Source organism: Anabrus simplex, chromosome 4, assembly GCF_040414725.1.
Source record: "Anabrus simplex isolate iqAnaSimp1 chromosome 4, ASM4041472v1, whole genome shotgun sequence".
Lineage (NCBI taxonomy): Eukaryota > Metazoa > Arthropoda > Insecta > Orthoptera > Tettigoniidae > Anabrus > Anabrus simplex.
Window position 1 is genome coordinate 111,558,453 of NC_090268.1, and position 14,246 is coordinate 111,572,698.

Below are 14,246 nucleotides of genomic sequence, written 5' to 3' on the forward strand. Positions count from 1 at the left end.
TGAAGGAGATGCGCGGTGAAGGTGAGGGGGTTGGCGGCCGTGGCCTATACTAGGAACCGCCCTGGTATTCACCTTAGTGCAAGAGAATGGAAAACCACAGAAAACCATTCTCAGGACAGCCGGCGGTGGGGACCAGCCGTGAGGTCCAGCCCTTTTCCGTCTTCCGAATACGGAGGCATAGAGCCATGGTGGAGGTGGTGGTGATTATTGTTTTAAGAGGAACTACAAGTAGGCAACCATCCTATATATAACACTAATCAGAGAGAAAAAATTAAAGGGGTTCGACACTTCGAAAAATCAAGGCATCGGCCAAAGAAAGGGCGTGAAAATGAAGGACTCCCTAGGATTCGCAAACTTAATACCGTCAGGGTCGGAACAGAACCAGAGTTGATCAAGGGAGGTCGTATAGGATAGATGAAAGTGAGGAGCCTGAAACAAGTAAGTGGAAGCAATGCCAGGACTCAGCTGAGAGCCCCATGGTCGCCAACCCACGCTCCCAAGTTAAGAGCCCTTGGGGTTCCTTTTAGTCGCATCTTGCGACAGGCAGGGGTATCGTGGCTGTTATTCTACCGCCCCCACCCACAGGGGGAAGCCAAGATAGAGCCGAGGTAGTGTATCGGCTTTGTATAGTGTATGAGGTAGTTGCTGACTTTCAAGGGGTGGTGATTGTTTCAACGAGAAGTACAACTACGTAACCATCCTCTCTGAACAAATTAAGTGGAAACAAAAAAGTAAAATGAAAATAAATTTAAACTGTGTATTAAAGGGAGTAATTTGAAAATGAACTTAAAAATACAACAAAAAATACTGTATTATTCGGAAAAGGACATTGAAAAGTTAGAAGCCCTTGATTAATTCACTCTCGTCCCTAAAGCGAATGATGAGATCAGCAATATAGTCTAAGTTCGAGTGTCTCCTGCATGCCGAACTTCCGTCTTAGGCCAGGGAGATCGGTGCGCACTGTGAGAATGTGGGCCACGTTGAATTCGGCACCACAAGAACACACTGGGGAAGGACGGGTGGCTTCCCTCTTTAGGAGGTAAGAGTTCATAGATATTCTATGTTGTATCCTCAGCCTACACAAAACTACGGCCGAAAAGGACCGTCACACGGCAGTTGTCTTCTTAATGTCTCTCAGCTTGTTGCGGGTTCGGATAGCAATCCACTCCGATTCCCAGAACGCCAAGATCTTTCGACGTAGCTGAGAAACAAATATCCGTAGCAGGTACGTTCATAGGTTCATGTGGTAAAGTAAACTCGTGTCCTCATCCCGATGTGGTGCAGCTCTTTTTGGGCACACTCCCAATGGAAGTGAGATGTATGTACTATTTAAGCCACATACCATCCCTCCTGTCATTCTTAAATTTCTGGCAACACCGGGAATCAAACTCGGGCCACCGAGGACGGCAGCTAATAACACTAAACGTTACGCTACGGAGGCGGACCATGTGGTAGAAGTGCCACTTGCTTTGCAGCTTCATCCGCAAGTTCATTTCCTGTAATACCAACGTGGCTTGGTAGCCACGCGAAACTGATTCTGGTGCCAGCATCAAACAACCTGGCTAGGTCATGAATCTGCTGCACTAGTGGGTGTTGCGAGAAACAAATATCAACTGACTGCAGATAACTTAACGGTACATACGAGAAAGTGGTATGTTTCGTCACCCAGTAATGACATAAGTTCGAATACGCTTGACCATGAAGTGGAATTTTCACCTCAAATGATGAGATGAAAGGAAGAGTTCAAACACTCGGCCAAACTTCAAAATAAAATAAGATGATTGGCTACCAGTGAACCCAGGCATAACTAAAATAAGCTGAAGATATTTCACTGTGGCGAGTCTCAGACGATTAGTGAGGGTGGACAAGGATCGAATCCCACTGCCGACCATAGTAAAACGTCTGGTGGTGGTGTTGGTGGTGGTGGTGAGTATTATTTTAAGAGGAAGTACAAGTGGGTAACCATCCTCTATTAACATTAATCAGAGAGGGGAATGGAAGAGGTCCGACACTTCGAAAAATGAAGGTATCGGCAAACGACAATGAGGAGCTACGAAGGACGTGAAAATGAAAGACAATATAGGCTTCGAGATACCGTAAGGTCGGAGAAGGACAAGAGTTGAGAGGTCGGACGGGATAGATGAAAAGTCAGAAGCTTGGCACATGTAAGAGGAAGCAATGTCAGACTCAGGCTACGGGAACCGTCATCGCAAAGACACGCGCCCAAGTTGAGAGCCCTTGGTAACCCTTTTAGTCACCTCTTACAAGAGGCAGGGAATACCGTGGATATATTCTACCGCCCTCACCCACAGGGGGATGTATAATGTCTTTCAGAGTTTTTCGCTAATACAATCAGGAAAATGTTGCGATGCCGGTTGACACATTGATATTTCCGAATTAAAATACATGTTCTGTGATTCAGATTCCATATAAACCTCTACGTCACGAAAATTCTAAGCTTGTTAAGTTTTTATAGAAATAAAATCTTTATTATCGTCTCTTTTAATGCCTTTCGTGGTGGCATATGGAGATGGATTTGATTTGATGTTCCCCCTCTGGGTGGGGGAAGTAGAACACGTTCAAGGTATACCCTGCCTATCATAAGTGGTGGTGGTGATTATTGTTTAAAGCGGTAGTACAACTAGACAACCATCCTCTATATAACACTAATCAGAGAAACAAATGGAAGGTATCGACCAAAGAAAGACAAGGGCCACGAAGGGCGTAAAAATGAAAGACTCCCTACGCCTCGACAACTAATACCGCCGGGGTCGGAGAAGAACAAGAGTTGACTAAGGGAGGTCGGACAGGATAGATGAAAGTGAGGAGCCTGGCACAAGAAAGTGTAAGCAATGTCAGGACTCAGGACTCGCCAGCCCATGCTCCTAATTCAAGTCACCTCTTACGACAGGCAGGGGATATTGTGGGTGTTATTCTACCGCCCCCACCCACAGGGGGAGCTTGTCGTAAGAGGCAACAAAAAGCCTCTCATGCTGGGAAAGGAGGATGGCGCCTATGAGGCACCCTAGCTGAGTCTGACCTCGTGCTAGGCTTCTCACTTATGCGAAGGGTGGGAACGCCTCCATTATTTCCTGTTATGAGTAGTTCTAACAGAGGTTGGTCACTCAGTTGTACTTCCCCTTTAAACGATGATCACCGGCACCACCACCACCACCACCAACAACGACGACAACTTTTGATTTCGTGTTATGCGTGATTAAACAGATATCAAGATCAGCAAAGACCATGACTAGATTAGAGAAAATTCCAACTCTCAGCAGATATATGCAAGTTGAGAAAAAAAATCACTTACTTGTATCCGTACTCCAGGTTGTCGCTACATCCTCCCCATATCCAGTTGGAGTGCAGGTCTCGTGGTCGACCATGTCTGGAACACCCACAGGATGAGAGATGACCATCGTGGCAAGCTCGGGAAATCGCGTGGACCACTCCTGCGGCGGTGATGGCGTATGTGAAGGCCGTCTCTCGGCTGGCTGGAACAGACAGCAGAGCACCGCGTGAGTTCTTCCAGGAACTTCTCACTCCAACAGGGTGTAACAAAATGCAATGCTCAAACTTCGAGGGATAACAGAAACGAATGTCTTTTATTAACCCACGAGGGGTCGTTTCATGGTCTTTAGATCGGGCGCGAACGTTTTTTTTATTCTTTAAAAATAGTTTCATGGTATAAAGCTTCCTGTACCTTTCAATGGACTCGTCCACTACACGTGTTTCCTTCGCTGTTCCCGTCTCCATCATAAGTCAGTTCGTCTGCAAACCTACACGTTTACCCCCGTGCGCGACTCGTGACGTTCCCCGTCCTCGGTCTTTGTTATCGTTATACGTGTTTAGTGAGTTTCATTAATATATTTTTCTTCAATAATACAACGTGTTTTCCTACATAAACTGGTATTTTCATTGATATACTCTTCTTCAATAATACAACGTGTTTTCCTACATAAACTGGTATTTTCATTGATATACTCTTCTTTAATAATACAACGTGTTTTGGAATAAGAAGTAGTATTTTGTTTCATGGATAATTTTTCATTGTAACTGGTATTTTTCCATGGATATTATTTTCCTTAAGTACAAGTTCTTTTGCTATAAAAAGTATTTTGTTTCACGGATATGTTTTTCTTTAATCACACAACGACTTTTGCTATAAGAAGTAATATTTTGTTCCATGGATATATTTTTACTTAACAATACAATATGACTTGCACACAAGGGCGAAGAACACTAGTCTTCAGTATGGTCTAGAGATACACATCAAAAAGACCAAACTAATGGTAGTTGATCGGCAAGGTGAAATCCAACTTACGGGATACCTAAAGGACCTGGATATAGTTAAGGAATTTGTATACTTGGGGTCTGTCATCAATGACACGGGAAGCTGTGATAAAGAGGTAAAAAGACGTATTGTCTTAGGTCGTGCTGCAATGGTTAAACTTACTAAGATCTGGCAGAACCGGGCGATATCAAAAGCCACGAAGATGCGCTTGGTAGAATCACTAGTGTTCTCCGTCTTTTTGTACAGCTGTGAGACCTGGACCGTGAATGCTAAACACAAAAAGCGCATTGATGCCTTTGAGATGTGGTGTTGGCGGAGAATGCTACGTGTATCCTGGACAGAAAAAATAAGTAATGTTTCCATTCTGGACGAACTCTGCATCAAGAAACGCCTATCTTCCCGTGTGAGTGAGCGTTACCTCCAGTTCCTTGGCCACATTTTAAGACGACATGGAGAGAACTTGGAAAAGGTAATTTTACAAGGCAAAATTGAAGGCAGTAGACCACGAGGAAGAACAGCAAGCAGATGGATAGATCAGGCGAAGAAGATCACTGGGCTACCACTTCAGGTCATATTAACGAAATGTGAAAACCGCTTGGGATGGAGACATCTTGCCAAGGTTGCAACAAGGAAATGATGGAGTTATGAGGTCACGACGCTCAGTAATGAGCACAACGACTATTGCTGATTGATACCAATATGTCTTGCAAGAAAATTGGTATTTTGTTTCATGGATATGTTTTTCCTTAGTAATATAATGCGTTTTGCTACAAAAACTGATATTTTATACTTCCCAGTCACATCGATCGTGCGGAACCCATTACGCAACTCTTTCGACGCAATCCCTCGCGGGTTAAATAACCATAGATTGGAAATTGATCATTGATGTATTTTTCGGCGTCACTGATAATAGCTTTGTTCGTGCAGCAATACTAAACTGTCCCAAACTGTCAGGCACACGCCCATATGTACTTCGCTGTATTTGAAGCGTTGGGGCAGCGAGAATTTGGTATTCTGACTGCTAGTCTGCTGTTCTTGCAGGCGTGGATTTGAGTTTCGTACAGTTTGAGAACAATCAACAGAATTTGGGGATTGTTTTTGAATTTCTAAATGAGGCATGCGCACAGATCCCCATAAATAAATTTGTTGCGTGTTTTTCTTGAAAATAAAAATTGTTGACCGTGGTAATGTTAAGTAAATTTTTAATTAAATATAGTACTCTGTTTCATGAATATACACGAAAGGTTAATTTGCATCTAGTATATATATCCTTAATTAAAATAATATCACCATACAACACATGTGAATTGTCAATGCAAATACTGTAAGGTATTGTAGATAAACTAGATGCATTTTAAGGATATGTTAATCTATGCTTACTGATAGGGTGGTAACTAATCACAAATATGACAGACAGTTGAAGATGTCAGACATTAGTTTAACGAGTGACTCCAGTGAATTTTCAGGCGATGACGACAATTTACATTCATCTGATGACTAGCAATTACCCGCGTCTTTGCTCGCGTGGATTTCGTAATTTGATCAAAGTAATCGTTCCTCGGCATTGTACTACGAAATTATCTGAAAATTCCTAAAGTATAAAAACTCATCCAAATACTGAGTTTCACTTACCCCAGAAATTCTTTGTAAACCACGTTTGTGGTTTTACCTTTTGGGGCTAAGACGACCATGCGACATATAACTGTACATGTGAGAAACAGTCTTCTCTCAAGTCGAAAAAAAATGCATGTTTATTTTTAAAAGAGATTCCAAATACCTATTCCCACATCTGAAACATCTTCAGTTTTTTGAGATATACATAAGTACTGTTTCTTTATTTTTAAAGGAGATCCCAAATACCAATTTTCACGTTTGTAACATCTTCACTTTTTCAAATATAAGTATCCTCATAAAAAATAATTCAACTATTTTTCACTTCTTTTCAAACCCTTGTTAATGCCTTCTCCGAAAACAAAAAGGCACAGTTCCTGTATTTTTTAAGGACGTTCCAAATACCAAGTCTCTTTTATCTAACATGTTAAGTCTTTGACATATAATGTAGATATACCGGTACTCATTTTAAAAATTTACCCGCTTTTCCAATTCTTTTCAGCCCCTTAACTGGATTTTCAGGAAACAAAAAATACAAGTTTAATTATTTTTAAAGGAGATTCCGAATACCAGTTTTCATTCCTGTACGTCTGTAACACCTTCAGTTTTTGAGATAGATATATACTCATAAGAATAATTGAACTTCTTCTTCACTTCTTTCCACCCCTCTCCCGCCTTAAGTGGACTTTCCGAAAAAAAAAAAAAGAAGTGTTTCTTTATTTTGAAAAGAAATTCAAAATACCAACTTTCACGTCTGTAACAGCTTCGGTTTTTAAGATAAAGTATCCTCATAAACATATTTCAACTCCTTATTTACTTACTTTCAACTCCACACACCTTACGTCGATTGTCCGAAAGAAAACAAATGCGTGCTTCTTCGTTTTTAAAGGAGATTCCAAACACTAATTTTCACGTCTGTAACATCTTCAGTTTTTGAGATCGTACTCATAAAAGTAATACAACTCCGTTTCACCCCCCCTCTTCCTATCCGTTAAATTGATTTCCCCTCCCCAAAAGTGCGTTTTATATTATTTTTAAAAGAAAAATGCTAATTTTCGCGCCTTTAATTTTTTTTATTTTTTGAGATATAGGTATCCTCACACAAAGAATTCAACTAATTTTTCAATTCATTCATCCCCCTTAAGTGGATTTTCCGAACACAAAGAACACGCGTATCTTTACTTTGAAAGAAGATTCCAAATACAAATGTTCATGCCTCTAACATCTTCAGTTTTTGAGATATAAGTATCCTCATAAAAATAATTCAACTCCTTTTCCCCCCAGCCCTTTAAGTTGATTCTTCCTCCAAAAATGCGTGTTTCTTAATTTTTTAAAGGTGATTCCAAATACAAATTTCCACGTGTGTAACCTTACGTTTTTGAGATACAAGTTTCTCTATAAAAGGAATTAATATTTTTCACTTCCTTTCACCCTCCCCATTAAGTGAATTTTCCGAAAACCAAAAACTTGTTTATTTATAAAGGAGCATCCAAATGCCAATTATCACGACTGTAACATCTTCAGTTTTGAGATATATGTATTCTCATAAAAAGGGTTTAAACTCCTCTTCACCGCCCGCGTCCCCAAGATGATCCCCCCCCCCCCCACCAATGCGTGTTTCCTTGTTTTTAAAGGAGATACCAAATACTAATTTTCACGTCTGTAACATCTTTAGTTTTTGAGATATAAGTATCCTCATACAAAGTATTCAACGAATTTTTCAATTAATTCAACCCCCTTAAGTGGATTTTCCAAAGACAAAAGATTAGTGTTTCTTTACTTTGAAAGAAAATTCCAAATACAAAATTTTCTGTCCGTTTTTTTAGATATAAGTGTCATGAAAAGAATTCAATTCCTTTTTCACTCCACCCCCGCCCGTTAAGCTGGATTTCCCTCAAGCAAAAAATGCGTGTTTCTTTACTTTTAGAGGAGATTCCAAATACCAATATCGAAGTCTGTAACCTTAAGTTTTGAGATATAAGTTTCTTCAGAAAAAAAGAATTCAAATTTTTTACTTCCTTTCACACTCCCCACTCAAGTGAATTTTCCAAAAACAAACAGTACCCGTTTCTTTAAAAGAGCTTCCAAATACCAACTATCACGACTGTAACATCTTCAGTTTTTGAGGTATATGTATCCTCGTAAAAAGTAACTCACTATCGTTTCCCCCCACCCCCTTCCAAGTTGATTCCTCCATCAGATGCGTGTTTCTTTATTTTTAAAGGAGATTCCAAATACCAGTTTTCACGTTTGTAACATCTTTAGACTTTTTGGTATATATACATTCTCATACAAATAATTCAACTAATTTTTTAATTCTTTCACCCCTCCGCCCCCGTTAAGGGTTTTTCCCGAAAACCAAAGAATACGTGTTTCCTTATTTTTAAAGCAGATTCCAAATACCAATTTTCACGTCCGCAACATGTTAAGTTTTTGAGATATACTGTAGATACGCTAATTTTAAAAATTCACCCCCTTTTTCAGGTCCCTTAAGTGGATTTCCCACAAAAATATGTATGTTTCTTTACTTTTACAGGAAATTTCAAATGCCAGTTTTCAAATCTGTAATATGTCACGTGTCTGAGATAATTTTCAGATATAGTTTTTTTTTTAAATTGACCTCGTTTGTCACTCCTGTTCACCCCCTATTCATCGGATTATCCAAAAACACAAAAATACGTGTTTCTTTATTTTCAAAGGAGATTCCATATTTCAATTTTCATGTCTGTAACATCTTCAGTTTTTGAGATGTAAGTCTCCTCATAGAAGGTGTTCAAAAACTTTCCCCCTATTTTCACCCCCCTTAATGAGTTTTCCGAAAACAAAAAATACGTGTTTCTTTTTTTTTCTTTTTAAGGAGATTCCAAATACCAATTTTTACATCTGTAAACTTTTAAGTTTTGAGATATAGATATCCTCATTTTAAAACTTCACCCCCTTTTCACCCCCTTAGCGGCGGAATATCCAAAAATCCTCCCTTAGCGACCACCTACATGTTAATATGAATATATCTCCAAAATGTTATTTCTTTATGTCCAGTAGTTTTGGCTCGGCGATGATGAATCAGTTAGTCAGTCAGTCAGTAAGCCAGTCAGTCAGGACAAGTTATTTTATATATATAGATATTAATCTGAATTTCGTGGCAGCTAATAGAGTAAGGCCGAAGAATGAGAATAATTGTATTATACATAAATATTCATTCATTCTTGCATCGTATTATAGTCACTGATTGAGCTATTAATACCAACCTGTAAAAATCCGTAGAAATAGCATAATATCAACTTCAAAATAAGTTGTTTTATTCGTACTCTTGTATGTTGCGTGCAAAAGTTCCTGCTTTTCAGTCCAAATGACTGATATATTTATGATAAAATATTCAGAACACAACATCAATCAATCAATCAATCAATCAATCAATCAATCAATCAATCAATCAATCAATCAATCAATCAATTCCAATATAAATTAATTGGGAATGGTGATAATATCTTCTTCTTTTTATCTGTTTACCCTCCAGGCTCGGTTTTTCCCTCGGACTCAGCGTGGGATCCCACCTCTACCGCCTCAAGGGCAGTGTCGTGGAACTTCAGACTCTGGGTCGGTGATACAACTGGGGAGGATGACCAGTACCTCGCCCAGGCGGCCTCACCTGCTATACTGAACAGGGACCTTGCGGGGGATGGGAAGATTGGAACGGATAGACAAGGACGAGGGAAGGAAGTGGCCGTGGCTTTAAGTTAGGAACCATCCCGGCATTTGCCTGGAGGAGAAGTGGGAAATCACGGAAAACCACTTCCAGGATGGCTGAGGTGGGAAGCGAACCCACCTCTACTCAGTTGACCTCCGAGGCCGAGTGGAGCCCGTTCCAGCCCTCGTACCACTTTTCAAATTTTGTGGCAGATCCAAGAATCGAACCCGGGCCTCCAGGGGTGGCAACTAATCACACTAATCACTACACCACAGAGGCGGACATGGTGATAATATCTAACGGCAATATTTACTTCTACATGACCGTTCACTCAGAAAAGAATCGAAACCGTTTCCAACTGTTCTTAATCCGCGTATGCGCTCTTATACAAATCACAAACTATGATAATTTTGCCGCGCGAACAAAGCTATTAAACTATTACAGAATTATTTTCCTTTCGCGGGACCGCTCCACGCGCAACAGCCGGTCGGTTTTAGCTTGTAAACGCAGTGAACAGGAATCAGAAAGTCGGCAGCTGCGATTGTAGCCTAAGTTATTACTACCACTAAAACTTTTTTTTTTTGCTAGTTGCTTTACGTCGCGCCGACACAGATAGGTCTTATGGCGACGATGGGACAGGGAAGGGCTGGGAGTGGGAAGGAAGCGGCCGTGGCCTTAATTAAGGTACAGCCCTAGCATTTGCCTGGTGTGAAAATGGGAAACCACGGAAAACCATTTTCAGGGCTGCCGACAGTGGGGTTCGAACCTACTATCTCCCGAATACTGGATACTGGCCGCACTTAAGCGACTGCAGCTATCGAGCTCGGTCCACTAAAACTACTATTACTAATAAACACTTAAAAGCAATTTAACAGTAAATTTATTCACCCTTTTCGTTTCGTAATTCCAGTAACTCTGTACCCGTTCGAACAGTGGAACAGAGTGGAATAGAGAATTCCCGTTTGCTGAGGACGTCGAAGTGATTTTGTATGGGAACGTTCCAGTCCAATGTTATCTACAATATCCTTTATGAGTACTGTATGTCGCTGTGTACACTTTTATCACGGATACTGTCCGACTATTTGGCTAAATGGTTAGCGTGCTGGCCTTTGGTCACAGGGTTCTCGAGTTCGATTCCCGGCAGGGTCGGGAATTTTAACCATATTTGGTTGATTTCCCAGGCCCGGGGACTGGGTGTATGTGTCGTCTTCATCATGATTTCAACCTCATCACGACGCACCAGGCCTCTCCGGAAATTTATTTAACAGTCAGTAAATCAAACTTCGACTTGGAAGATTAATATCAGGGAATCTCTCTTGAAGAAATCTCCGAAGGGCCTCGTGGTCGGCAACCCACGTTCCCAAGTTGAGAGTCCCTGGGGCTCCTTTAGTCGCCTTTTACGACAGGCAGAGTATACTGTGGGTGTTATTGTACCGTCCCCACCCACGGCGGTCTTCTATAATCCTAGAAGTTTAAGTACATGTTTGTTTGTCCAGCCCTTGTCCCATTTCCCTACGGGGTCGGGTAATGAAGTGAGATGAATCTGTCGTGGCGGGTTTTTATGACCAGATGCCTTACCTGACGTCAACGAATGTAATGCAATCTAATACCTAAACTAAGTCATTTGAAGGGGTTCCATGATGATATTAAAGTAATAACTGTTGGCACACTAAACAGTAAGGAGTAATAAACAAGATCATGATACGCTAGTCTGAATGGGTTTGCCATCCCTGGTCCATAATGAAGACGTATGTATGACGTGCGATCCTTCACACGCTTTCTTTTCCAAGGGAAGATTGAATAATTTGATTTATTTCTAGATAAGTAGGACATCACAGAAATAGCCTGCATGCAATGGCCTGGAAATGATGTTGTGAGTTATTTCCAAAACCCCTTTCAATGTTTGTACATTAACATTAATAAATGAAGAATGTTCTATTAATGAAACTATAATTTGATGTTAATGCTTCTGATATGATCAGTTCACGATTCAATGAATCTCTCCCGCTCTTCTCGAATACAAACTGCAACAGTTCCTTTCTTTTTTATTTCCCCTCCTAATTCCATTATTTATACTCGCTCCCCTTGTCCCTTCACTTGTAATCGACAGCCATTATTTTCTTCCGCAGAGCCGATCCATTCATCATCGTAATCCGCGCAGGAGACAAGCGGTTTGCCACTTTCCCTTCTCTCGTGCTGAGATGAAAGCAAATCTAACCAAATCGATCTTCCTCTTCAACAATCACATTCTGTTATCGTTATTTTTGTATTTTCAAGCGAATAATTTTTTGTGTCTACAATTTTTCGCGCAGTCTCTCGCCTTACGAGCCAACCTTCAGGAATGAAATACGATAAAAATTCACTGTTCTCCAGAAAACGCCCAGTGATTGAGTGTGTCCATGCTAGCGCGTGCGCGACAAATTGATGAATGAAAGCTCCTGGTATCAATTATTCTCTTATTGTTCCTTTGTTGCCCACAGGGATTTAGCGAAGTTGCTTAGTGTCACAAGGAAAAAAAAAAACTGTACTTCTCGGAAGAGGTTTGGGACTTGATGAACAGTCACGTGTGCTCCACACTGGTGATTGTTGTTTTAAGAGAAAGTAAAACTACGTACTCATCCTCTCTGAAGAAATTAAGTGAAAAAATATGAAAGAAGTAAAATTAAAACTATTTATTAAACGGAGAAATTTGAAAACAAAGATTTTATAAAACTTTATATTTAGAGGCCCTAGAATAACCCACTCTCATACACAAAGCAAAAAACGAGATCGGCAGTATTCCCATTATCGCCTAGTATGAGTTCGAGTGTCTCCTGCAGGACGAGGTTCCGTCTTAGACGAGAGAGATCAGTACACTCTGTGAGGATGTGGGCCACGGTGAATTCGGCACCACAAGAACACACTGGAGGGCTTCCCTCTTCAAGAGGTAAGAGTGCGTAGATTTTCCATGACCTATCTTCAACTTACATAAAATTACGGCCTCTCTCCGTCAAGGCCGGAAAGAGAACCGCCATACTAAACCCTTGAACTTACCGTTCCATCGTTCGTCGTCCGCCTCGGCTGCTTCGGTAAAGCAATACCGTACTTTTGGATCTTGGGGTCGTTGCGAGGTTTTTCTGTCACTTCATCGACCAAACGATAGGATACAGAGGAGAGCAAAAGTACTTCAGATAAGGAGCAAACATGTGCATACTACAATATTATTCAGTTTAAATCAAGATAATTTATTAAACTGGCAAGAAAGTCACTTAAAATTTTCACAACATATTTTAACGCAGTCAGTGAGTGGTAGAGTTTTACTGAAATTATTTATTATTGTCTTTCAAAGAATGAAAATATAGTGTAAAATTCGTGGACAGCAAAACCCAGAAAACGAGAATAAAACCTGAAAATCGGGCACCATTGATCCAAACGATAACTGAGAGTTAATCCATACGATCCGTGGAAAACCTGACCTTCAACAAGTAGAATTCCAGATTTACATTTAATTAAGTTTATCCACCAGTCTACTATCTTATCGGATATTGGAACATCCACCGAATGGATCCTTAATCGAACCAAATCGACTATCAGATGTTTTGGATAGGTTGCGAAAGATTACCAGAAAGCATGGTGTTCATTACAGGTTAATAGAAATTATCACAATCAAAATAAAATTCCACCATGTATCGTCATGTCGTGACACCCTTAAATTACAGAGGAATCCCGATGCTGAAACACGCATCACCCCAAACGTATGTTCAGAAACAACCAACAACACTTGATCCTGAAGGAACAAAACTGCGAAATGCAGGAAAACATTAATTCATTTTGAATTTAAAAGAAATGCCAAACACTGAAGTTAAAGAAGAGTGATAAGTCACTTGAAAATGTTCTTACTAAACCAACTATCAGGTTATAAAACAATTACGCCGTTAAGATTGTTAAAATACAAGTCCACAATGAAACACACGAAGGGAAATCCGTCCAATTTTCTATAACTATGACTACCATTACAAATCTGTCTACCTACACATGTCCCATTAAACTAAACTACAAGTTATCCGTAGATCAACGTCCCACATAAATAATGTGAATAAAGAAAAATGAAAAAAAATATAGTAACAGATGACGAAACGAAACCGCATTCGTAGTGTGAATCTTACATAAATCAACCAAGTGTCAACACGCGGCATTATCATAATATATCGGACATCCGAACAAAAATCTCAAAGTAAAGTAAATAAATATGAACAAAAGTTCATCGAACTTGAACACGCGTGGCTAAGCAGTAATGATCAGTCTCCATTACCTGGTTTCCACGTGGGACAACCCTTACATTCATGTCACTACTGATGCAATGCTATTATATTAGCACCTTCTGGCTAGTAAGAATTATGCCAAAACATGGCCTGAATAGCACCTGCTAGTATCTTTCACATTCGTATCCACTACTGCAAACACTAACATCATTCAAGTCGATTCGCAAAAATGCCTAACCTATGACTTGACTATGTACAGACGACATCCTAATCCTGTCGTTGATCCTACGTTACTGTGTCTACTCATCCTTAAGTTATATAATACACGCACCATCTTAAATCTATCGTTGAGCCAACGTTATGTTATCTACACATCATTCATACTGCCAGGAGATATCGAAACTTTAATACA

The 14,246-nt window shown here is 40.2% G+C and overlaps 1 protein-coding gene across 2 annotated transcripts in view; it reads right to left on the reverse strand.

The window, feature by feature from the left end:
- Window positions 1-14,246, reverse strand: part of LOC136872460 (protein Wnt-5a) — an 822,369-nt gene that overhangs the window by 125,835 nt on the left and 682,288 nt on the right. For both annotated transcript variants that reach the window (XM_067146274.2, XM_067146275.2), the window contains one exon: window positions 3,314-3,494. In XM_067146274.2, coding sequence (XP_067002375.1) covers window positions 3,314-3,494 — 181 coding nt within the window. The remainder of the gene's footprint in view (window positions 1-3,313; window positions 3,495-14,246) is intronic.